Here is a 27,408-nt window from a genome sequence, read left to right as displayed (position 1 = left end):
GACAGTGGAACAGCAATGGCAGGAGTTTCTGGGAGTAATATGGGAGACACAGCAAAAATTCATCCCTAGGAAGAAGAAGCATACTAAAGGGAGGACGAGGCAACCACGGCTGACAAGGGAAGTCAGGGACAGCATAAAAGCTAAAGAGAAAGCATACAATGCGGTAAAGAGCAGTGGGAAACCAGGGGATTGGAAAGCCTACAAAGACCAACTAAAAAAGAAATAAGGAGGGAGAAGATTAAATATGAGGATAAACTCGCCAGTAATATAAAAGAAGATTGGAAGAGTTTTTTTATATATATATAAAGGGTAAAAGAGAGGCAAAAGTGGACATTGGGCCACTGGAAAATGACGCTGGAGAAGTAGTAGTGGGGAACAAAGAAATGGTGGAGGAACTGAATAGGTACTTTGCGTCAGTCTTCACGGTGGAAGACACGGGTTACCCCAAAGCTCAAGAGATTCGGGAGGCAGAGGTGAGTATGGTGGCCATTACCAAGGAGAAGGTACTAGGAAAACTGAAAGGTCTGAAGGTGGATAAATCACCTGGACCAGATGGATTACACCCCAGAGTTCTGAAGGAGATTGCTGAAGAGATAGTGGAGTAATCACTGGAATCAGGGAGGGTCCCAGAGGACTGGAAAATCGCTAATGTAACCCCCCTGTTTGAGAAGGGAGTGAGGCAAAAGACGGGGAATTACAGGCCGATTAGCCTGACCTCGGTCGTTGGTAAGATTTTAGTGTCCATTATTAAGGATGAGATTTCAGAATACTTGGAAGTGCATGGTAAAATTGGGCAAAGTCAGCATGGTTTCATCAAGGGGAGGTCATGCCTGACAAATCTGTTAGAATTCTTTGAGGAGGTAACGAGTAGGTTAGACAAAGGAGAGCCGATGGATGTTATCTACTTGGACTTCCAGAAGGCCTTTGACAAGGTGCCGCACAGGAGGCTGCTCAGTAAGATAAGAGCCCATGGTGTTAGAGGCAAGGTACTAGCATGGATAGAGGATTGGCTGTCTGGCAGGAGACAGAGAGTGCAGATAAGGGGGTCCTTCTCAGGATAGCGGCCGGTGACTAGTGGAGTTCCGCAGGGGTCAGTGTTGGGACCACAACTTTTCACTTTATACATTAATGATCTAGATGAAGGAACTGAGGGCATTCTGGCTAAGTTTGCAGATGATACAAAGATAGGTGGAGGGACAGGTAGTATTGAGGAGGCGGGGAGGCTGCAGAAGGATTTGGACAGGTTAGAAGAATGGGCAAAGAAATGGCAGATGGAATACAACGTGTGAGGTCATGCACTTTGGTAGGAAGAATAGAGGCATAGACTATTTTCTAAATGGGGAGAGAATTCAGAAATCTGGAGTGCAAAGGGGCTTGGGAGTCCTAGTCCAGGATTCTCTTAAGGTTAACTTGTAGGTTGAGTCGGTAGTTAGGAAGGCAAATGCAATGTTGGCATTTATTTCGAGAGGACTAGAATATAAAAGCAGGGATGTGCTGCTGAGGCTTTATAATGCTCTGATCAGACCACATTTAGAATATTGTGAGCAATTTTGGGCCCCGTATCTCAGGAAGGATGTGATGGCCCTAGAGAGGGCCCAGAGGAGGTTCACGAGAATGATCCCAGGAATGAAAGGCTTAACATATGAGGAACGAATGAGGACTCTATACTTGATGGAGTTTAGAAGGATGAGGGTGGATCTGATTGAAACTTACAGAATACTGAAAGGCCTGGATAGAATGGACGTGGGGAAGATGTTTCCATTAGTAGGAGAGACTAGGACCCAAGGGCGCAGCCTCAGAGTAAAGAGAAGACCTTTTAGAGCAGAGATGAGGAGAAAATTCTTTAGCCAGAGAGTGGTGAATCTATGGAATTCATTGCCACAGAAGGCTGTGGAGGCCAGGTCATTGAGTGTATTTAAGACCGAGTTAGATAGGTTCTTGATTGGTAAGGGGATCAAAGGTTAGGGGGAGAAGGCGGGAGAATGGGGTTGAGAAACTTATCAGCCATGATTGAATGGCAGAGCAGACTCGAAGGGCCGAATAGCCTAATTTCTGCTCCTATGTCTTATGGTCTTATGGATCGATACAGGTTTAACCTACCTTCCTTTCTTTTCAATTCTACCCCTCTAAGTAAATTCTAGTGCTTGCTTTGCTTTTTTATGGCCTTACTAAACTGTGGCACAATTTCACTGCTTGGTATATTTGTGCTGAAATCCCTAGGATTGTATTTTCAATCAGGGGTTGGTTGGGAACCGGAAATGGGGGCTACTTCTAGGTCCCAGCCCTGGTCGGCAAGCTTTAAGCATGCCCATGGGGATTTTCAAATCCTCAGCCAATTAAGGCCAGGGAGTGGGCTCATTTTCCAATCAGGGGTGGCAGGTGGGCCAATAGGAAGCCCTCCAATAACTCAGTGAGTGGCAGCCCCACTGGCTGCATGGGTGCTGCTGATCTGCAGATGGAGGCTTCAAGAGACAGGCAAAGGTAAGTTTATTTTTACTTTTTAAAAACTACAGCTGCCTGGCCATTGAAAGGGCAAGCTCTCCAGGGCATAGTCAGCTGTGTTGTGGCCCAGTGGCCATTATGGGTCTGTGAGGGGTCCGTCAAGTGATCTGTCGCATGGATCTGATTTAAGCCAACTTGGGATGTCTGCGCTTCTAATTGGAGAACCCAGTCTGTGCAGAAACTATGCCTTAATAGGCCCTATAATTAAATTTAATTGACCTCAATTGGCTCAGGGTCAGGATTGTGGCGGCGACCTGGCATGATTGTTGTTGGTGCCAAATTGTATGCCAATACACCTCCAACCTGGACCCCAAATCCTTTTTAAAAATCCCAGCCACTTTTAATGATTGGTATGTTTGTACTCCAAGGTCCATTTGTTTTACTTCCCCACGTAGATTTGCACCTTCCAAGTAATAAGTAACCTCCTTATCCTTCCTCCCAAAATGTATGACCTCACATTTACCTGTAATGAACTTCATTTAGCAAATATTTCTCCATTCTGCAACTTTATTAATGTTCTGTTGTAATTTGTTGCAGTTCTCCTCAGTATTGAGTATTATATTTGAATTTCCAAAAGGCATTCGTTAAGGTACCACACAAAAGGCTACTTAATAAGATAAGAACCCATGGTGTTGGGGCAGTATATTAGCATGGATAGAGGACTGGCTAACTAATAGAAGACAAAGAGTTGGAATACAGGGGGCATTTTCAGGATGGCAACCTGTAACTAGTGGAGTGCCACAGGGATCAGTGCTGGGGCCACAATTATTTACAATATATATTTATGACTTGGATGAGAGAAGTGAATGTACTATCGCCAAGTTTGCGGATGACACAAAAATAGGTGGGAAGGCAATTGGTAAGGATGACACAAAGAGTCTACAGAGGGATATAGACAGGTTAAGTGAGTGGGAAAAAATGTGGCAGATGGAATATAATATGGGAAAGTGTGAGGTTGTGCATTTTGGCAGGAAGAATAGAGGAGCTGAATATTATTTAAATGGAGAAAGACTGAAGAAAGCTACAGCACAGAGGGATTTGGGGGTCCTTGTGCATGAATCCCAAAAAGCTGGCATACAAGTTCAGCAGGTAATAGGTAAGACAAATGGAATGTTGGCCTTTATTTTAAAGGGAACAGCGTATGAAAATAGAGAAGTCTTGCTAAAACTATACAAGGCACTAGTTAGACCACGCCTAGAATACTGTGAACAGTTTTGGTCCCCTTATCTAAGGAACGATATACTGGCATTGGAGGCAGTCCAGAGAAGGTTCGCTAGGTTGATCCCGGGGATGGAGGGATTTTCTTATGAGGAGAGGTTGAGTTGGTTGGGCCTGTACTCATTGGAGTTTAGAAGAATGAGAAGCGACCTTATTGAAACAAATAAGATTCTTAGGGGGCTTGAGAAGATAGATGCTGAGAGGTTGTTTCCCCTTGTGGGAGAGTCTAGGACCAGAGAGCATAATCTCAGAGTAAGGGGGTGCCCATTTAAAACAGAGATGAGGAGGAATTTCTTCTTTTGGAGGGTAGTCAATCTGTGCAATTCTTTACCGCAGAAGGCTGTAAAGGCTGGGTCGTTAAGCATTCAAGGCTACTCTCTCTGTTACTTCCTCAAAAGTTCAATAAGGTTGGTCAAACAAGATTTTCCCTTTTGAAATCTATGCTGACTATCATTATTATATTTTTCATTTCTAGATGCTCTATTCTCTCCTTTAGTAAGGATTCCATTATTTTTCCTACTGCCGATGTTAAGCTGAATGATTTATAACTCCCTGGACATGTTCTGTACCCCATCTTCAATATAGGAATTACATTCATTATTTGCAAGTTCTCTGGCAGTATACCTTTATCTAACAAATTATTAAATGTGTAGTAATGCCTCTACTATCTCTTCCCTAGATGTTTTTAAAATGAGTGGATTCAATACATTTTTAAAATATTTGAAATGCACTTATCTCATTGCTTATCTCATCATTCAATTTCATGTCTACCTGTTCTATTGCTGTGGTAAATACCGAAGTGAAATAATCATTTAATATTTCTGCCATATCATTACCTATGGTTTTATACTGTCTATGCCTTAATCGTTCTATTACCATCACAGTGTTCCTTTTTTGATTGATGTGCTGTTTTACTATTTTGTTTTCTGTTCCTTGATAATTTGATGTCACAGTTCCTCTTTGCCTTCCTAATTGCTTTTTGACTTATCTCCTAAAATCTTTATACTTTGCCTGATCATGCACTCCTCTAGTATCTATGTCCTTAACGTATGCCTCTTTCCTAACCCTCAGTTGTTTCCTTATGTCTTTATTTATCCATGGAGTCTGGAGTCTAGTGTTTGGTATGTTCTTTCCTTTTAGCAGAATATATATTTTCCTGGGCTCTGTTAAACACTGTTTTAAATGTTTCCCATTGTTGTTCTACATCATTGTTTGCCAATATTGTTGTCGTTATTACTTTCCCAAGTTCAGTTCTCAGCCTCTCAAAATCACCTTTTCTCCAATCCATTAACCTGGCTTTCATCATATTTATGTCCTTCCTATCATCATTTTATTATGTTATAATCACTATTGCCTGGGTGTTCACCAACTTTTACTTCTCTTATCTGCTCTGGTTCATTTCTGACTACTAGATCCAAAAGACAATCTTCCCTTGTTGGGCATTATACATACTGAGTTAGCAAGGTGTCATGTACATCTTATAGCTACTCCATTCTCTTTATCCCCTTTACCTACCACTTCTGTCCAATTAGTATCAAAGTACTTGAAATCCCCATGATTATTATTCTATGCTTTTCACTCAATCCCCTAATTTGCATACTTCTTCTTCCACCTTCTTCCACTATTCTGTGGTCCAGAGACTATACCTATTCATGTGATTGATCCTTTATTAACTTTTATCTGTATCCAGATGGATTCTATTTTTCTCGTGCTGATGGCTGTTTCTCTTTTCTCTACTGCCATTATGTTATCCCTAATAAACACAAATACTCCACCTCCTATTTTTCCACTGACTATCTTTTCTAAATGTATTATACGCTACAGTATTATATTTAATACTTTAATTCCCAGATTTATTTTTCTGCAGCCACGTCTCAGTAATCTCTACTATAGGCTGAATTTTTGCTCTCGAATCGAGAGCACAGAGTCCCAACTTCACAAGCCCAACTCAGAAGGAAAGTGACCCAGATGTTCCAATTTTCTTTCTGGGAGATGTATGGCTGCTAATAGGACTTGGGCCCGCCACCCACCGAAAGAGTTCAGATGCAGCCACAGGGGCTCCCGGGGTGAAGCTGGGGTGTGTGAAAGGCCCCCCTTGGTGTTCCAGGACTTGTAAGAGAGTGAATAAAACTAAAAACATCTCTCTAACCCTCAACCTTCACCTCATACACACTCCCATGTCCCATCCATGCCAACACATGCCACCTCATGCTCCCACCCACCTTCTTATGGCTCCTCATACTCTCCATGTCAACCTATGCCCCTCTATCCAGCCCCATGGCTTTTCATACCCTCCATACCAAGCTATGCCCTTCTACCCACCACCATAACCCCTCAGACCCTCCATGCCAACTTATACCCTTCTACCCATATTCATGGTCTTTTATACCAACTATGCCAACTTAATGCCAACTCATGGCATACCATGCCCCCATCCATCACCTTTTTTTAACCCCCTATGCCAACTCACGAAGTATCCGCCATGGGCAGACCTCAGGAGACATGCTGAGATGAAATAAAATGAAATCCTAAGGGCAGAATTTTATGTTGCCCCACCGGTGGGTTTGTGGGTGCGGGGAGACCTTAAAATTTCTCGAGGGCCTTCCCACCAGGACCCCACCCACTCCCCCCTTTCTGCAATTTTATGCTAGGTCGGCCGAGGCTTAGGCTGGCCCACCCACCTTTGCCTCAATTGAGGCCCTTAAGTCATCAATTATTGGCCACTTAAGGGCAGTTTTCCACCCAGTTTCAATTTTCAGGCTGGTGGGAGAAGTTCAGGGGCGGGGGGAAGCCTAAAAATTAATTCTGTTCAGGCCTTGGGCAGGAAGGGGAGGCAGCCTTCATTTAACATCAGATGTTGCCTCCCCCCACCCCGCCAAAAAGGTATGACCACTGCGGAGCTCCACTCCACCCCCCACCAGCCTCTCCACCAACACCAACACTCTGTCCACCCACCCGAGGTCCACCCTGACACCCCCAAAACTTACCTAGTCCTAGACTCCCAGGTCAACATCAGTTAACTTTGGAAATATGAATGACAATGAGGCTCGCAACCTTATTATCATATGTAATGTTCCAACCCTTAACCTTAGAGCAGGTTGGTCGCCCGCCCACCTTCCAGACTAAGTTAAAGCCTAAAATGGGTGGGTTGGAGAATACATCGGTGGGTAAACAGGTTTTTCAGATTTTACACCCCACCAGATCCAAATCCACTGTTATTTTTTCAGATTAGAATTCAGCTCAAAGTCTGGAATTGGGAACTCACCCTAAAGGGACATGGCACTATGAATGTGTCTTGGGTGCCTTCCAAAGGAAAGAGGGTGGGAAAAGCAACAACAACTTTCAGCTTGTTGATTTACTTCTGCCACCAGCAAAAAATGACTTTTAAGATGCCCAAATTGCCATTAAGGGTGTTGACGCAGTAATCTAAGCAACATATTTTAAGAGGACTAGTCTTGAACCATTAGGTAGACCTTTATTTATGTTGCTTAAAGAAACCAGGGGCAGAATTTTTAGCTTGGCGGGCGGGTGTGCACCCAACCCGCTGGAGCATGAACTGAAGCGCGTTGACATCGGCCAAGCGTGCCGACATCAACACGCTCTCTCGCGATATTTCGCTAGGCCGGCGCGCGATGGAGACGGTGGCGTGCCCGCCATAAATTAAATTAAGGGCCAGTTAAGGCCCTTGAGAGACCAATTGTCTCTGACTTTATGTAGCCCGTGTGATTTTTAGGCCATCGCAGGTGGGCAGGCCGCAATTTGCAAAAGCTGATCCACAGGTGGGATAAGAGGGGTCAGTGGCCTTGTCAAAGCGATTAGTGAGGAGTTCAGGATATCACTTGCTTCTGAGAACAGGACAGCTTCATTTTGATTCAGAACTGCATTCGGATATTTTAGAGGCTTCAGTTCAGGACTCAACTGTTGTTTTCCAGGTCCCTGGAGGATTCACATCGCGTGGAGCCTTCCAGTTATCAGACAGCCTCCTGTTAACCTGGTAATGGGGATTGTGGTCTCTGCTAGTGGCACCTTCACTGAGGAGGAAGAGAGGGCCAGAAGCGGGAGGAGGCCAGGTGTCCCTAGTCAGCTTCCAGGGGAGCAACCTTTGGGAGGAGAGGTGCAGGCACAAGAGGGGCCAACAGTAAGTCCAAGGCGGAAGGGGCCACAGAAGACGCCAATATTCCTGCTGCCAGGGTTTGCAGGCAGCGATGCAGCTCCCTCATTATGTCTGAGGTGCAACGCCGAAGGAGGCTCTGTCTCTCAAGGGAGACAGTGACCTCCATCTGTCAGAGGATCTGCCCTGAGATAAGTTCTGACTGTGTGGATGGACATCCCATGCCAGTGGCGCTGAAGGTCATGGTGGCCCTCAACTTCTATGGAAGGAGCCAGAGGCATAGAGGTTGAGGGCAGCTGTGATCTTCAGAGCCACTGGCATGGGGTGTCCACCCACACAGTTAAAGTAGATCTCAGGCCCTATCATCTAGTTGACTGTCTTCCTTGAGAGACGGAGTCTCCTTCGGCACTGCATCTCAGACATATTGAGGTAACTGCTTCGCCGCCTGTATATCCTGGCAGCAGGATAGTGGCGTCTTCTGCAGCCCCTTCTGCCTTGGAACACCTCTTGGCCCTGTGCCCCTTGTGCCTGCGCCTGTCCTCCTGGCTCACCTGGAGGCTGAATGTGCACTCCTGGCCTCCTCCCCCTTCTAGCCCTCCCTTCCTCCTCAGAGAAGCTGCCTCCAGTGGACAGTTCAGCTCCCATTCCCAGGCTAAGGGAAGGCTTCCAGAAACCTGCAGGCCCATAAAAGATTACTCACTGCAGAGTGCTGAAGGTTAATCTGAAGGTTAAGAGTCCAGAAAAAGTAGGTGGTATATGTTTTGAAGTATTGCAGATCACACAGGCAAGTTTCAAAAACTTTCAAAAATTAATACTTGACTGTGCACACTCACGACCCCAGTGAACTCTCTTATCCCACCCGTTGATGAGTTTAATACAAATGTGTCCTACCCGCCTGCCTGTTACACCCATGTGCCAATCGAAAATTGCACGGGCGCCAAAAAATTGGCGTGGATTGGTGAGTCAAGGGCTTTAAGTGGCCTGTTAATTAATGGTGGGCGCACGCTGGACATCATCGCGCGCCCACCCAGCGAAATATTGCAATGGCGCGCGATGATGTGGGGACACTCACCCGACGTCACCGTGCGTCATTTTACATGCAGACGTGTGGGGCCCACCCCCACACGCCAACGGGAAAATTCTGCCCATGAAGTGCGCGCTCTGGCCCTAAGGAAATTCGAGACTGCTGTTTTTTATCTGCCATCAGAGGAAATAAATTATTTTAATATTTTACTTAATCTGAGGTATCACTGTGCCACACACTATTCCCCAGATAAATATAGAGGGGGAGTCATATAGAGGGCAGTTCATTTCCGAAGAAGAGTCATATTAGTCTCAAAATGTTAACTGTTTCTCTCTCCAGAGATGCTGCCAGACCTGCTGAGATTTTCCAGCACTTTCTGTTTTTGTTATAGAGGGAGAGTCCTTAGCTTCAGGCTTCTAATAACATCTGCAATGATTCTTTCTCCAATTTTCCTTCCTTTTTTAGAAGTGTCTTAACTGGACTTTTGTGATTGGAATTCACATTCTAGTGTTCTGTGGTTGAAGTTGAAGCTAATTGCTGAATTGATTCAGCTGCGTTACATCTGTGCTCTGAACATAGTTAATTAAATAGTTTTCTTTTATCTTTCTGTTTAGAAGAAAAGACAAATAAGTGGCACTTGGTAATTGACCGACTAACAGTGCTGTTCCTGAAATTTATGGAGACTTTCCACAAACTGCAAGTTATGGCTTGGTGGATCTTGGAGCTACACATAATCAAAATTATATCATTTTACATCATTTGGATTACATTGAAAGAGGTCAGTGTAACAGCATAATGACCATTTTCACAAAGTCTGCATGGCTTTTGCATCCCTCTGTGTCACTCAAGAGCATAATAATTTTCCAGTCATTTATGTACTGCACAGAATCAACATTCAATTGTTCCCTTTCCATTTTACTATGAAATTCATGAAACAGCAATTTAACTTGCACGTGAAACTGTAATTCTTTTCAGTACAAAAGGAGGCCATTTGGTCTATCCTGTCTGTGCTGGTTCTTTGCTGGAGCAATCCATATCTAATCACACTGTCTTGTGCCCAAAATTTTAACATATGCTATCATTTCACTGTAGACATTTATCTTCAGCCGATAGAGGCACATTGTCAGTCCTGTGCTCCCACTGGCAAGCTACACTGGCAGAAGTGTTGGAGCTAAATTGTTTGGGACAGAGTTTGCTCTAGCAAGGTATCTAATTGCACTTGTCATTAATTAGTCTTATTCACATACCCTTTTGCTCCACCAAAAATTGTCCACAAAGTTGCTGAAATGGCAAGCCGATAACAGTGCTGCGAGGCAAGCTGGGCACCTGGGACCTGGTGAATGGGAAACCAACAGGTTATTTCCTTAACCAATCTAATTGAGAAATAAATAATGGAAGAATTGAGAAGGAAGGTGAATTAGAAGTGGTGAATTCAGTGTGAAATCAGATACAGAGTGCAATTAAAGGAGGGAAAGAAAGATTGGATCAAGGGAGTGAAAGTAAAAGTAAGAAAAAATTAGAGATGTAATATTTGACAATTTTAAAATGTACACAAAAATTCAAAAACCTGAAAGGAGGAGACTCCACACTTGAGATATTTAATTTTCAATGCCAAATGGGTGATTGGCAGTTATCACACATTAAAAGGGTACTTATGCTTTTAATTATCCATCTTAAGTATCTGCAGCAGGTTTATTTTGTACCTATCACACTTTTTTAAATTTGTTTACGTGATGTGGGTGTCACTAAGGTCAGCATTTGTTGCTCATCCCTTATTGCCATTGAGAAGGCTTGGTGATGAGCTGCCACCTTGAATATGATTGAGTGACTTGCTCGGCCATTTCATAGGAAACCACAAAGGGTAGCAGGTGTTTGGAACTCTCTTCCACAAACAGCAATTGATGTTAAATTAGTTGGTAATTTTAAAACTTAGATCGATGAGTTTTTGTTAAGCAAGGGTATTAAGGAATATGGAGTTAGGTCACAGATTAATCATGATCTCACAGATTAATCATAATCTCACTGAATGATGGAACAAGCTTGAGAAACCAAATGGCATACTCCTGTTTTTGGTTTCCTACATATAGGCTAGAATGGATAAGGCCAACAGATTTCCTTCCCTAAAGTGAACCAAATAGGTTTTTGCAACAATCCAATTGTTTCATCATCACCAATACTGATGACAGCTTTTTATTCCAGATTTTTACTTAATTAATGGAATTTAAATTCCCTAGCTGTCATGGTGGTAATTGAACTTATATCTCTGGATACTACATAACCACTATGTGACTGTACTTCGCAACATTTAATACTGAGGCGGAAAAGAAAGGCTGTTTTTGAAAAACTAATGATGGAGCAGCACAACCCAAACAGAAACTTTAGGATATTCATCTTATATTGTGCAAGGGCAGGGGGGTGGTGATGGCATAGTGGTATTGTCGCTGGACTCATAATCCAGAAACCCAGGGTAATGCTTTGGGGACCTGGGTTTGAATCCTGCCACGGCAGATGGTGAAATTTGAATTCAATAAAATTCTGGAAATAAAAGTCTAATGATAACCATGAAATCATTGTCAATTGCTGTAAAAACCTATCTGGTTGTTAATGTCCTTTAGGGAAGGAAATTTGCTTGGTCTGGCCTACATGTGATTCAAGACCCACAACAATGTGGTTGACTCTTAAATGCCCTCTGAACTAGGGCAATTAGGGATAGGCAATAAATGCTGGTCTAGCCAGTGATGCCCACATCCCATGAATGAATTTTTAAAAATCTGCTGACCTCCTGTACCATTTGTGCATAAGTAACAGCAAGTGCTATTAGCCTCACTGCTATTTTGACAAGGCAGCAAATTCTGGCCCAACATCCTTGTCTTCAGTGCAGATTCCCTATATGAATAACCGCCTTGCTGAGATAACAATATAATGGCTTCTCCTCTCATAAGGTCATCAAATTAACTTGCTTCTAAACTCAGCACTAAATGTGAAAGACTGATATAAGTGTACTTCTTCTGCAGGTTTCCGTGTTGAATTACGTTTTCTTAATTTCATGGGCCTTTGCTTTGCCTTATGTAAAATTACGTCCATTGGCATCAAGTGTCTGCACAGTCATGACCTGTATAATCATTGTGTGTAAAATGTTATACCAACTATCTTCTGTTCAGCCTTCAAACTACTCTTCTAACTGTACAGTTGTGAGTATATAATTTAAATAATTTTCCATTTGTGTTCCTATAATTTCAATTGCTGACTACTTGCCAGGAATATGAGTTTATAATTATGATATTAAACAGAGAGCCTGACCTATAGCCTGATGTATGTGCATTTCCTTCACTTATTTTATTTGAAATGGACCCTTGAAAGCAGCATTGTTAAAATAATATATAACAAGCAGTAATTAATATTGTTGTTACATTGTCTTTCATAGTTGATAACAATAAATGTGAGATATCGGAGTTCTGAGAAATAGCTTTTCTGCATGTTGATAACCCCCGGAATGGTTATTATATGCTCTGTAGTTTGGCTTGCTGTACTCCCCTGATATTCCCTTCCAGTCTGAATTGAGGCATAGTGTGACAAGACTCAAGAAGGCACAAGGAGCAAGTGAGAACTCCAGTCATTATTAAAATCTGTCAGATTATCAGCATGTTTTTCCATCGAGACTAAGGTGAAAAGTGCTAGGAATATGAACATACGAAATAAACAGCAAGTAAAAGACCAGCTGGTCCTTCAGCTTGTCTTGCACCATGATTGCCAAATCATCTTAGCTAAATATTTCATCATGACTCCTGAAAAAAAGTATGAGATCATCTGGAAGAGTTAGAAAGGTAGAAGCTCACACCACAGAAGGAGATCTTTCAACTTTGTGCTGACTCTTCTTTAGAACAATCCAGACCCAATCTCAACACTCTTTCCCGCATCCCCACCCACCCCACCGTCCACATTCCTTATCTTCCTCTGCTTCAGGTAGTGATTATCTTTTCTTCCCTTAAGGTATGTAATGGACCTGTCTCATTGGAAATACATATTAGTACATGTTTATGAATCTGTCACTTTATTTTTCTATTTTTTTTGTGGAATATTTTTGAATATATATATATACATATATTTGTGTTCTGTAAGATATAAGGCAGAATTTTAACTGCCAAGCTGGGTGGGTTTTGGTGCTGGCAGGGGACAGGGGGTCATTAAATCTCAAAAAAGAGACGTCTGGTCGGGAACGTCTGGCTTGGTCCAGGTGGCTTTGTAGATGGGTAGAAGACGTGTTCAAACAGCCAATCAGCTATTAATTTAACCCAGCATTCAGGCTTTAATAGCTAGAGTGCAAATTTTCCAAGTTCTCTGCAACTCACCAACGTCAACCAGGCAAGTGCACAGTGGGTAGTGCTTCTTTAGTGAAACTGACAGGCTGAGAATCATTCAAACAGCGAAACTGAATAGCTGTTGTCTTGCTTAGGTAAGGGCCCGCTGTTCACAGGACTTTTTCTCAAAGTGTACTCTTTGACAGATTTACTGTACCATCTGCTTGCTCTCTCTGATTCGCAGAGAATGCGAAAGCAGGATTCTAACGACTTGGTTGAGTTAAAGAACGATGGCAAAGCCCACTTCAATTGCAAGTGGATTCTGCCCCACTGCTAGCCTTCTCCAATTGAAATTCTCTCCATTCAATTTTTTAATATTTGGTTTAACATTGGTCATTTTTTTACTTTTCTAATAGAATGGGTTTTTTTTTGGTCAGTTATTATTAGTCATTAAAATTATTAAAATTAGTCAACTATTTCCATTGAAAGGGAAAATAACTGAAAATCGATGCATTTAGTACTATTAACTATTTATATACTTAATACTCTAAGTAACATACTAGGACATTTAATTCCTCAGCCACAACTCAATGAGACAAATGTAGAGAAAATTGAGACGTTGAACAAATCAGTGCTTTATGCCAGCCCTGTTGATCCAGCAAATTGGATTGGACTAAGAAAATCTTCTCCACTTCTGGTATACCTTAAGGTATGAATTTACTATAAATTACCTATTTTTTTATTCTAGCATTTATTCAAGAAAACACAATGGTTTTCTCAGAAGGGATCAAGGAATGAATTTGAATTTGAAATCAACATAGAAATTATGCCCCAGGTGGACTGTGATCTTTTGTACATCCTTCAGCATTGACTTATGCACAACATTGCCTACATTAAAACAAATGAATGCTTCCATTATTGAGTCAAAGTGTGAACACTATCATCCGCCAATGGCTTTAAAAACTGTAGGTAAATGCAACATTTATTAGTGATCAGTGAAAATGATGATTGTTGCATAAAGTGTTTGTGATCAAACCCTGACTTTTCAAGTTCGACTCAGATTTACAGAAGATACCAATGAGGAGTGTTTATATCATATTCCCATGCTATTTGCAACAAACGGTTTAAGCCCAAGAAATCGATACACCGACACTGATCAGTGCTAAATGTCAAATGATTAAATAGTTATCTGACAAGTGTCAGATAACTATTGAATCATTTGACATTTTGCACTGAGAGAACCCTCTTTTGTCTATTCAGTCTTAGGCATAGTTTTCATGACTTCTAGCATTTTCTGTTTTTATTTCAGATTTCCAGCAGCCGCATTATTTTGCTCTCGTATTAGTATGTACTCCTAATAATATGCTTGTTTGTTTGAACTGAAAACAATTGGATTATCAAGTAAATTGAATTGTGAAAGCTGGAATTTAGTGTTTAACTAGATTATTCATTAGATTATTTTAATTAAATGACTCTAATTTAAGAATAGGCCTTATGCTTCTTTAAGAGCAGTGAAAGCACAAGATAAAACAAATATAAAAACAAAACTATATTAAAAAAATCTCTAAGAAAATTTGACTTAGTGTTCTCAATCCCCATTATAAGCACTGGGAACTCCACAAGCACATGTATAAGAGCAAGAGTTGGCCATTCAGTCCCTCAATCCTGCTCTGCCATTCAACTAGATCATGGATGATCATTGACCTCAACACCATTTTCCCATGTTATCCCCATATTGCTTGATGTTATTAGTATCCAGAAATCTATTGATCTCCGACTTGAACAAATTTAATGACTGCGCTCCACAGCCCTCTGGGGTAGAAAGTTCCAAAGATTCACTACCCTCTGAGTGAAGAAATTTCTCCTTATCTCAGTCCTAGATGGCCTGCCCCTTATTCTGAGACTGTGTCCCCTGGTTCAAGAACCCCAGCCAGGGGAAACATCCTCCTTGCAACTACCCTGTCTAGCCCTCTAAGAATTTTGTAAATTTCAATAAGATTACCTCTCATTCTTCTAAACTCTAGAGAATACATGATCTCTTTAAAGACCAACTTCAATGTGGAATTCAACTTCTGAGACATTGAAAGGTAGATTAATGGAAGGGAGGGGGGGAGGTGTAAAAAAATTAGATCTGGCATCATTCCTCTAATAGTATCACAAGAATTTGCAGAACATGCTACATAATTGATCTAATTCACTGCAGGATTTTGAGTAATTTACTGCAAACATTAAGAGCTGTGCTTCTGGCCATAGTAGGACTGGCTAGACCCAAAAGCAAACAGCTATCGTGGGTCTACTTTAATATGTTTCCATTAAATTATAAGGACATAATTTTTCCAGGCTGTTGGAGGTAGGTTCAGGGACAAGTGGGGTGGGATTGTCTCAGAAACTGATGTCTGGTCGAACACCCAACATGGTCCTGCCCTATTCTGGCTTTTCGAAGGTCAGGACTGGGGTAGACCAGTCAACTCCTTTTGATCTGTTGAGTGAGTAACTAAGTCATTGTTGAGTTGTTAAAAAGCCAATTCTATAGCCCTGAATGCTGGATTTCTCAGCTGTGGAACCTGTGTCTTGACCTGGCGGCAATTCACCAGGATCACCAAGGCGAGCGCATAGCTAGAAGAGTTTCTTCAGTAAAACTGACAAGCTGGGAAAGTTTTAATCAGTTACACTGAAGAGCTCCAGCCATGGCCATTGAGAAACTGTTGTTCTCTCAGAGATTGCTTTCGCTGCTGGACAGGTGATTGCCAACTTCGTGGAAGGCACTTCTCCTGTTCGTCAGTTCACTCATATGCAGCACCCTTCAGCATGGCATGGGAGCAGTTTATGCAACTCTTATGTGCTACCTCTGTTGATGGTCAAGAGCTGAGATCACACCACTGCCAACTGTTCCAACAGCAGGAGCAACATCATCAGAAGCACCAACTGCCTTTTCCTCAGCTGCATGCCCTTCCATAGACAGATGGAATAGACACAGAGATCCATCTGGAAGGAAGCGAGATCCCCAACAAAGGGACTTCTGGCAAAGGATCAGCTCTCCTGACCAGTGCCTCAAGAGGCTCAGACTCTCATGGAAGGTCATCTCCAAATTGTCCCAAGCTATTTTACAGTTAATTAATTAATTTTGAAGTGTAGCCACTATATGCAGTCTGCATCCTCCTGCTATAATCTCTCTCAGTCCTCCAATACACCTACCTGCTTTCCTGGATTCTGGCCTTGTGAAGCAAACTTCTACTCAAAAGGCCTCCACCAAGTCAATCAGAAGTACTTTAGGCTCCACAGTAACATTGCACCTCCATTTTCAAACATGACATCACAAGGCAACACCTAGATAATGATCTGGTGAACTGTGCCAAGTATTTCATAAACTACTTCTACAAGTTTGGGTTGAAGGTATGTAGCATATAGATTTGAAATAAAATCTTACTTGTCTGTGCCTCAGTAATCTTAAATACACGAAGGAACGGACAGGCTGAGAAGCTTTCAAACAGCGAAACTGAATATCTGCTGTCTTGCGTAAGTAAGAGGCTGCTGCTCACAGGACTTCTCCTCAAAGTGTGTTCTTTGACAGATTTGCCACACCATCTGCTTACCCTCTCTGATTGGCAGAGGACGTGAAAGCAGGATGCTGATGACATGGTTGAGTTAAAGAACCACGGCAAAGCCCACTTGAAGTGCAAATGGGTTTCTGCCCCACTGCTGGTCTTCTCCAGTTGAAATTCCTTCCATTCAGATTTTTAAACTCTGGGTTACGGCAGCTCAGCAGTTAAATTCTGCACGGCATTCAGGAAACCCATCCTTCTAGGTTTCCACGCCATACCTCTGCCACCCTACCCCGCTCCCCCTGCACAAAACTTATCTCCAGGCTAAAATCCAGGCCACGGCATCAGGTTCCACATGTACACTGTTGACACTGAACTCTACCTCCCAACCTCTCTCTTGATTGTCTCTGTATTGTCAGACTACTTGTCCAACATCCAATCGTGGATGAGCCACAATTTCTTCCAATTAAACAGTGGAAAGAGCAACGTCATTTTCTTTGGTCCCTAGCACAAACAGTGTACCCTTACCACCAATTCTAACTTTACTCCCTGTTATTGTTTTAGATTGAACCAAATTGTTTCGAACCTCAACTCAACTTATGACTCTATATCCTTTCCGTGAGAATGACTAACTAGCTCCACCTCCACATCACCACCTTTGCCTAAGTCCATCATCTGCCTAAGTTCTCATTCATGCCTTTGTCACCTTCAGACTCAACTATTCCAATGTTTTCCTGATCAACTTGCCATCCTCCACCCACATAAACATGTCCTCATTCAAAATTCTGCAGCTCCTATCTTATAATTGTACCGATCTACTCACCAATCATCCCAGAATCTCCTGATCCTGCTCAGTGTCAACTTTTGTCTGACTACAGTTCTTTGAAATACCTTGGAATATTTCTCTACATTAACTGTATGTTGTGTTGAAATTAAATCGGTGCCTTAAAAACAATAAAGTATACTTTGGAATTTAAATTTTAAGTATCAGATGTCCATTGAACTCACCAAAGGAAAGACTGATACATGTGATAATATTTCGAACTCAACAAGGGCTCTGAAAATTCCAATTCATCCTTTCATTATGTTTCATTTTTTAAAATCTATTTCCTTGTCTTGTATTTCCCATACATTCCCATCATTTACTGTTCCTAACTGTCGGAATTGCTCAGTTAGTAACTATCTGGCTTCCTAATTCAGGAGCTCGTGGCTTCAAACTCCACTCCAGAACGTGAAAGTCTTGACTAAGCTGTGCTATTATTATCAGAAATGCTATTCTTTTCTTTTATCTGATTCTGTCTGTCTGTTCAGATACATGTCAAAGACTCAATGGTACTATTCTGGTGAGGCCGTTCCTTGCTTAACCAAAACAGATGAACTAATTATTTATCTCAAAAACAAAAATACCTGGAAAAACTCAGTAGGTCTGGCAGCATCTGCGGAGAGGAACACAGTTAACATTTCGAATCTGAATGACCCTTCAACAGAATTAAGTAAAAATAGAAGAGAGGTGAAATATAATCTGGTTTAAGGGGGGGTGGGACAAGTAGAGCTGGATAGATGGCTAGTGATAGGTGGAGATAACCAAAAGATGACACAGACAAAAGGACAAAGAGGTGTTGAAGGTGGTGATATTATCTAAGGGATGTGCTAATTAAGGGTAGAAAGCAGGACAAGCAAGGTACAGATAGCCTTAGTGGGGATGGGGTGAAGGAATCGAAAAAGGCTAAAAGGTAGAGATAAAACAATGGATGGAAATACATTTTAAAATAATGGAAATAGGTGGGAAAAGAAAAATCTATATAAATTATTGGGAAAAAAAGGGGGAGCGATCCGAAAGGGGGTGGGGATGGAGGAGAGAGTTCATGATCTAAAAGTGTTGAACTCAATATTCAGTCCGGAAGGCTGTAAAGTGCCTAGTCGGAATTTGAGGTGCTGTTCCTCCAGTTTGCGTTGAGCTTCACTGGAACAATGCAGCATGCCAAGGACGGACATGTGGGCATGAGAGCAGGGTGGAGTGTTGAAATGGCAGGCGACAGGGAGGTCTGGGTAATGCTTGCGGACAGACCGTAGGTGTTCTGCAATGTCACCCAGTCTGCGTTTGGTCTCTCCAATGTAGAGGAAACCGCATTGAGAGCAACGAATGCAGTAGACTAAATTGAGGGAAGTGCAAGTGAAATGCTGCTTCACTTGAAAGGAGTGTTTGGGCCCTTGGACGGTGAGGAGAGGTATTTTTGTTTTTGTTTTGGATTTCCAGCATCCCCAGTTTTTTGCTTTTAATTATTTATCTCATTGCTTTTTTCTGGAGGTTTGCTGATTACAATGCAGCAGCTATATTTACCTACATAACAACAGTAACTGCACTTCCAAATAATGCGTTGTACGGACACAGACACCAAGAGTACCTTCTGACTTTCTGGGATGTCTACAGATTTTGAATATTGTAAAAGTTAGCTCAAAATATATCTTCAGAAACTTCAAGCGTAGCAAATTTATGTTTTTTTCTCTCTTCTAGAACAACCTGTTGATTCTCGCTGTTTTAGCATTTGAAGTGACAATCTATCGTCATCAGGAGTACTTTAGGCTCCGCAATAACCTTGCACCTCCAGTAACGAAAACCATCTTTCATGGCATCACAAGACAACACTTGGATAATGGACTGGTGAACTGTGCCAAGTATTTCATAAATTACTTCTTCTACAAGTTTGGGCTGGAGGTATGCAGCATATAGATTTTAAATAAATTCTTACTTATCTACCTTAGTAATCATAAATATCCAAAGAAACAGAATAGTACATTAAAAGATGTGAATGATTGGAAACAAATTGTAGAGTATTAAGACAGCACTGCACCACGCTGGTGGGAATCACTGGTTTGAATTTTATTTTTAATGCTTTCACAGGATGTGGGCATTGCTGGCTAGGCCAGTATTTATTGCCCATCCCTAATTGCCCTTGAATCCCTGTGCTGCTCAGTTTTTGGTAACATAGTAGAATGTTCCAACACAGAAGGGGCGGCTTGAAGGCAGGATGGAGAGGAAAGTTTCAAAACTTGACCTTGTGTCAACGGTCTGATGCGTTCCCACCTTTTGACAATCTTGCCAGAGGCAGGTCATCACTGGCAATGGCTATCCTCAACGGCAGGCAGACAACTTGAATAAATTTGGGTTGACTGGGAACACCGCCAGGAACTTCCCAGTGGTGGATGAGTCCCCACTGAGGGTTAAGTCCCACAGGTGCCTGGAGGCAGGTTGCCAGTGGCTTGACTGGGGGGCCTGCGAGGCCCTGTGTTCTAACTCCTGTTCCCGCATAACTGAAGCCTCAGCCATCAGCGGGCCACAGCTGTGGCTGCTATCTAGCCTGTGGAGGGCTTTACCCTTAACAGGGTTGCCTGGCTGCTGCTGGTCATCATTTATTTTATTAAAGTGAATATCTTCAGAGGGCACTTCAGGATGGAGATGCTCTCACAATCCACGTCCTACGGTGACAGGACCAACCTTGCCACAGAGTCCGGTGTGTTTCTAAGGCTGATGGCCCACTGATTTGGCCTGCAGTTTCAGGAACCCTCTTGCTGTCTTCTTAATTGACCACCTATGGGAAGATCTCCCAAGGGCATTTGGCCCATCATGCATATGCAGGCAGGTTCTTTGAAAGAGCTATCCAATTAGTCCTGGTCAATTTCCCTTTCCTTACAGATCTGAAAATTCTTTCCCTTCAAGTATTTATCCAATTCTCTATTGAAAGTTATTTTTACCTCTGCCAGCCAAGGTGGGTGGAGGTAATGTTTTTGCCTCTGTTTGTTAGTCTGTTTGTAAACAATATGTCTCAAAAACTAATGGACAGATCTCAGCAAAACTTAATACACAGGTAGAGCATAGCCCAAGGAAGGGCTGATTATTTTTTGCCGTAGATGTAGATCCGGATCCTGGAATTTTTTAAAGGATCCGGTAACATTGGGAGATAGGGCAGACTGACTTTTTTTTTTAAGACTGCTGTGGATTGTTTTATTTAGAATGTTGTTGATTGTTTTAGAATGCTATGGACTGTCTCAGCTGCTGTGGTGCAGATTGTCACAGTGTCAAAATATGAGCAGAGTTTTCAGAGCAGGTTGTTGGATGTGGATTGACCTGAAGCCTTCTCAGTGAGATGAAAACTCTTAATAAAAAGATTTATTTTTTCAGCTTTGTATTTACAGAGCATCAATCAGCCAGGGAAAAACCTCAAGGAAGAGCAGCTTAATTGTAATAATATTGAGCTAACGTAGCATGGCAGAGGTATGCACTCTACTGAGTGCCCTCTTCACTTGTTGTATCTGCTTCCACCATCCTTTTGAGCAGCACATTATAGATTATAACAACTCACATAAAAAATATTGTCCTCATCTCAGTCTCATGAGGGGAGGGCAGACAAGACGGGGTAGGGTTCTGGAACGCAGGGTGAGGGGAGGTTATAGGGGGGGGTGTTTGGGAAGGCTGGTGGGGGGCTGTGGGGGGGTGAGCAGGTGGGGGGGTAGATGAAACCATGGAGCCTTGCAGGGGGAGGGTGGGGGTAACGGACCGGGAGCAGTGGAGGGGCCATGGAAAAGCAGGGGACAGTGAAGAGGGGAAACATGAGACAGTGAGGAGCAGAACAATGGGACAGTCAGGGGGGGAAGCATGGGACAGTGAGTGGGAGGGGAAGGTTCAAAGGGAGAGGTCGGTCGAGTCAATGGTGCAATTTTGGGGGGCAGTGATAGGGTAGGAGGGTGAGGGTCCTTCTGTGACGGCTGAAGGGCTGGTTTGAGTGGCTGGAGGGGATACCTTAGGGGTGGGCAGGATCAGGACAGGCATGGGGACCATGATAGGCGCGGGGTCATCGGGAGGGAAGGCATGTGAAGGGTTATGGTGATGAGCTGAAGGACAATGGGCGGGTTTCAAGGGTCAGATGGGAAGGTGAAGGTAACACTGGTGGGGGTGGGGGGGTCAATGGTGATGCGGGGGTAGGGTGGTGTGAGTTACAGGAGGAGGGTGGAAGGTGTTGGAAACAATTTGAAAGCTCAAGCGCACCAGCCTCATGCGAAGACCCAGCACTGAGTCCACACCCTCAATGTCCAGATCAAGAAATGCTGCTTGGGAGGAGGGTCATCGGGTGCGTCGAGCTGAAAGTTAGGGAACCCTGCTAATCCATCCTGACAAGGGAAAGGTCTCTCACTAGACCCAGAAGGGCAGTGGAGGGAAAGGTAACACTGTACTTGGGAGGCTTCTCGCACATGGCTCTCAAGGGCCTTGACGAAGATCAATGCCTCTATGCACAGCCATGATTCAGGGGGACATCGATCCAACCTGAGTTGCCACCTGGAAGTGCAGGGGAAGAGGGTATGTGCACAGGCAATAACACCAGCAGCAAAAGAAAACCCAGGACAGCTCTGTCATGTGTGAAGATTAATATATTTTCAAAGGTACACCAACTGTTTACAATGATTCTACAACCGTGCAACCAAAGTGAACTTAATACTTCCAAATTTTACTTACGCTACCATTATGTCCAGGTGCTTCCCCGAAATCCATAAGACCATAAGAAATTAGGCCATTTGGCCCATCGAGTCTGCTCCGCCATTCAATCATGGCTGATAAGTTTCTCAACCCCATTCTCCCGCCTTCTCCCCCTAACCTTTGATCCCCTTACCAATCAAGAACCTATCTATCTCGGTCTTAAATACACTCAATGACCTGGCCTCCACAGCCTTCTGTGGCAATGAATTCCATAGATTCACCACTCTCTGGCTAAAGAAGTTTCTCCTCATCTCTGTTCTAAAAGGTCTTCCCTTTACTCTGAGGCTGTGCTCTCGGGTCCTAGTCTCTCCTACTAATGGATCATTCTCTTGAACCTCCTTTGGACCCTCTCTAGGGCCAGCACATCCTTCCTGAGATACGGGGCTCAAAATTGCTCACAATATTCGAAATATGGTCTGACCAGAGCCTTATAAAGCAGCACATCCCTGCTTTTATATTCTAGTCCTCTCGAAATAAATGCCAACATTGCATTTGCCTTCCTAACTACCAACTCAACCTGCAAGTTAACCTTAAGAGAATCCTGGACTAGGACTCCCAAGTCCCTTTGCACTCCAGATTTCTGAATTCTCTCTCCATTTAGAAAATAGTCTATGCCTCTATTCTTCCTACCAAAGTGCATGACCTCATACTTCCCCACGTTGTATTCCATCTGCCACTTCTTTGCCCATTCTCCTAACCTGTCCAAATCCTTCTGCAGCCTCCCCGCCTCCTCAATACTACCTGTCCCTCCACCTATCTTTGTATCATCTGCAAACTTAGCCAGGATGCCCTCAGTTCCTTCATCTAGATCATTAATGTATAAAGTGAAAAGTTGTGGTCCCAACACTGACCCCTGCGGAACTCTACTAGTCACCGGCCGCCATCCTGAGAAGGATCCCCTTATCCGCACTCTCTGCCTCCTGCCAGACAGCCAATCTTCCATCCATGCTAGTACCTTGCCTCTAACACCATGGGCTCTTACCTTACTGAGCAGCCTCCTGTGCGGCACCTTGTCAAAGGCCTTCTGGAAGTCCAAGTAGACAACATCCATTGGCTCTCCTTTGTCTAACCTACTCGTTACCTCCTCAAAGAATTCTAACAGATTTGTCAGGAATGACCTCCCCTTGATGAAACCATGCTGACTTTGCCCAATTTTACCATGCACTTCCAAGTATTCTGAAATCTCATCCTTGATGGACTCTAAAATCTTACCAACGACCGAGGTCAGGCTAATCGGCCTGTAATTCCCCGTCTTTTGCCTCACTCCCTTCTTAAACAGGGGGGTTACATTAGCTATTTTCCAGTCCTCTGGGACCCTCCCTGACTCCAGTGATTCCTGAAAAATCAACACTAATGCCTCCACTATCTCTTCAGTTATCACCTTCAGAACTCTGGGGTGTAATCCATCTGGTCCAGGTGATTTATCCACCTTCAGACCTTTCAGTTTTCCTAGCACCTTCTCCTTGGTAATGGCCACCATTACCAAACACTCACCTCTGCCCTCCAACTCTCTTGAACTTTGGGGATGTCACTCGTGTCTTCCACTGTGAAGACTGACGCAAAGTACCTATTCAGTTCCTCCGCCATTTCCTGGTTCCCCACTACTACTTCTCCAGCATCATTTTCCAGTGGCCCAATGTCCACTTTTGCCTCTCTCTTACCCTTTATATATCTAAAAATACTCTTGCAATCTTCTTTTATGTTACTGGCTAGTTTACCCTCATATTTAATCTTCTCCCTCCTTATTTCTTTTTTAGTTGTCCTCTGTTGGTCTTTGTAGGCTTCCCAATCCCCTGGTTTCCCACTGCTCTTCGCCGCATTGTATGCTTTGTCTTTAGCTTTTATGCTGTCCCTGAGTTCCCTTGTCAGCCATGGTTGCCTCGTCTTTCCTTTAGTATGCTTCTTCTTCCTAGGGATGAATTTTCGCTGTGTCTCCCAAATTACTCCCAGAAACTCCTGCCATTGCTGTTCCACTGTCTTTCCTGCTAGGCTTATCTCCCAGTCAATTCTGGCCAGCTCCTCCCTCATGCCTCTGTAGTTGCCTTTATTCAACTGTAATACCGTTACATCTGATTCCAGCTTTTTCCTGTCAAATTGCAGGGTAAATTCTATCATATTACGGTCACTTCCTCCTAAGGGTTCCTTCACCTTAAGCTCCCTTATCAAATCTGCCTCATTACACATCACTAAATCTAGAATTGCCTGTTCCCTAGTGGGCTCCACCACAAGCTGCTCCAAAAAGCCATCTCGTAGACATTCCACAAATTCCTTTTCTTGGGATCCACTACCAACCTGATTTTCCCAGTCTACCTGCATATTGAAATCCCCCATGATCACTGTAACCTTGCCTTTCTTCCATACCTTTTCTATCACCTGGTGTATCTTGTGCCCCACATCCTGACTACTGTTCGGAGGCCTGTACATAACTCCCATTATGGTTTTTTCACCTTTGCGTTTCCTCAACTCTACCCACACAGATTCTACATCATCTGACCCTACATCATTTCTTGCTATCGATTTAATTTCATTTCTTCCTAACAAAACAACCTCACCCCCTCTGCCAACCTGCCTATCTTTTCGATAGGATGTATATCCTTGGATATTTAGCTCCCAGTCCTGATCCCCTTGCAGCCATGTCTCCGTAATGCCCACCACATCATACCTGCCAATTTCAATCTGCGCCACAAGCTCATTTACCTTATTTTGTATACTGCGTGCATTCAGATACAACACCTTCAGTCCTGTATTTCCCGTCCCCTTTCTCATTGCCGTCCCTTTATCTGATGTGCTTGAAGTTAGATTCCTAGCCCTTTCCAAACACTCTGTCCTATTTTGTGTTCTGGAGACTTTAATAGCCTCTCCTGGGCTCTCCTTTCTTTTCAGTTTTTTTCATAATTTTCCATGAAGTTGAATCCACCCCCCCACACGCTAACCTGCTGCTTTGTTTCCCATTAGTCATACTTCTTGGAGTTTTACCCTTCCCTCCCCCCCTCACTTTCTAATTTAAAGTCCTGTTGACCACCCTATTTACCCTTTTCGCTAGAACATTGGTCCCAGATCGGTTCAGGTGGAGACCGTCCCAACGGTACAGATCCCTCCTGTTCCAATATTGATGCCAGTGCCCCACGAAATGGAACCCCTCTTTCCCGCACCACTCCTTTAGTCACGTGTTTACTTCCCTTATTCTCGCGTCCCTATGCCAATTTGCACGTGGCTCGGGTCGTAATCCGGAGATTATAACCCTTGAGGACCTGTTCTTTAATTTAGTTCCTAGTTCCTGATAATCCCCAAACAGGTCCTCTTTCCTAGTCTTACCTATGTTATTTGTCCCGACGTGGACCACAACAACTGGATCTTCCCCCTCCCTCTCCAATATCCTTTCAAGCCGGTCAGAGATGTCCCTCAACCTGGCACCGGGCAGGCAACATACGATGCGGGACTCTCGATCCTGCTTACAAAGGAAGCTATCAATTGACCTAACTATAGAATCCCCTACACCTACCACTTGCCTTTTTGCTCCCCTCTCTTGAATGGCCTCCTGTGCAGTCAGCTGGCTCATCCTCCCTACAGCCCTCTTCCTCATCCACACAGGGAGCAAGTACCTCGTTCCTGTTGGACAAGGTCAAGAGCTGAGGCTCCTCTTTTCCTGAACACAGGATCCCTCTACCTGCCTCACTTGTAGTCACACCCTGCTGACCCTGACCACTGACCAGATTTGAAGTACTTAATCTACCGGGTGCGACCGCCTCCTGATACAAAGCGTCGAGGTAACACTCCCCCTCCCGGATGTGCCGCAGCGTCCGGAGCTCGGACTCCAGCTCATCAATTCTGAGCTGGAGTTCCTCCAGCAACCGACACTTGCTGCAGATGTGGTCACTGCGGCTGACAGTGGGATCTGCCAACTCCCACATCATACAGCTATAGCACATCACCTGCCCAGCTTTCGCTACTTAGATAATTAATTAATTAGCTTTGCAGTGTTTTTCAAATTTGGTGCAGATTTCCTACCAACCAATCAGGTCACAGCTTTCCTGTGACAGCACTTTTTCAGTTTTGGCTTCAGTTACTCTGTGCCCCGAGGTCACCACTCCGGTGCTCCTCCCTCCGAGTCTGCTCCCTAGAGACAAGGCCATGAATCCCCAAGGTAAGCTAGATTTATACTCACCAATCCGGTGCTCCTCCCTCCGAGTTTGCTCCCTGGAGACAAGGCCGTGAATCCCCAAGGTAAGCTAGATTTATACTCACCGCTCCAGTGCTCCTCCCTCCGAGTCTACTCCCTGGAGTCAAGGCCGCGAATCCCCGAGGTAAGCTAGATTTATACTCACCGCTCTGGTGCTCCTCCTTCCGAGTCTGCTCCCATGATTTACTCACCAATCAGCTGCTTTTTCTTTAAAATCCACTTTCAGAAGGCAGGTCTGGTGCACTACTGAAGGCACTGCCTCTTCCTCTCTTTTTTTTTAGGTTTGAGGAGGAGGGAGGGACGGAAACATTACAGCAATGTAATGTTTGGGGCTATTCCATTCTTTGACAGTGGGTCCTCCTCGATTCCCTCCTGAGTTGCGGTGGCTGTGATGACTTCTACCAGAATGCTTCAGTCACTTTTCACCAGCGCCCTCTGTTAGATGCCCTTCCTCCTGTTGAGTGCAAGAGTCCTTCTCCTCGATTCTCTCCTGATTCGCGGTGGCTGCAATGACTTCTCCCAGAATGCTTCAGTCACTTCTCACCAGCGCCCTCTGTTGGATCCGCAGCAGTGGTGGAAACAGCCTGCTGATCACTATGCCCTCTTGTCTCTGATGATGTTGGTGGTCGTCTTCTAGAGGCCCGAGACCTAGAGGACCCTGGCCTTCTCAGCCGTCTCAGAGGCTGGAGCTGATGGGGTCACAGGTAGAGGGAACTTGGAACGCATGAACATCCTTGAAGAGCCCTGATGCTTCTTCTCCCTTTGGGTGCCCAAGGGTATCCCTGACTTCTTGAGGAGAAGGGGCACCTTGAGGGAGGTCTAGGTGCTCTGTCACCCTTTCGTGTAGCCACTTCAAAAGCTCACCCATGCCCACAGGGATGGAGTGCAAGTCTGAGTGCATCTCCAGCAGAAACTGGGCATTCTGCTGGACCAAGGTTTTGTGGCATCCACCATCCTGTCCATGAAGACTTCCATGCACTCACATGTCGGTGTCACTACATCA

The 27,408-nt window shown here is 43.8% G+C and overlaps 1 protein-coding gene across 1 annotated transcript in view; it reads left to right on the top strand.

Moving 5' to 3' along the window:
* Positions 1-27,408, top strand: part of LOC144679989 (piezo-type mechanosensitive ion channel component 2-like) — a 1,019,816-nt gene that overhangs the window by 768,578 nt on the left and 223,830 nt on the right. Inside the window, exons 20-23 of the mRNA XM_078541050.1 lie at positions 9,470-9,633; positions 11,870-12,046; positions 13,734-13,862; positions 19,211-19,411. Of these exons, the coding sequence (XP_078397176.1) occupies positions 9,470-9,633; positions 11,870-12,046; positions 13,734-13,862; positions 19,211-19,411 (671 nt within the window). The remainder of the gene's footprint in view (positions 1-9,469; positions 9,634-11,869; positions 12,047-13,733; positions 13,863-19,210; positions 19,412-27,408) is intronic.

The sequence above is a fragment of the Cetorhinus maximus genome, chromosome 4 (genome assembly GCF_964194155.1).
Source record: "Cetorhinus maximus chromosome 4, sCetMax3.hap1.1, whole genome shotgun sequence".
Lineage (NCBI taxonomy): Eukaryota > Metazoa > Chordata > Chondrichthyes > Lamniformes > Cetorhinidae > Cetorhinus > Cetorhinus maximus.
This window is presented reverse-complemented; position numbering and strand designations above follow the sequence as displayed.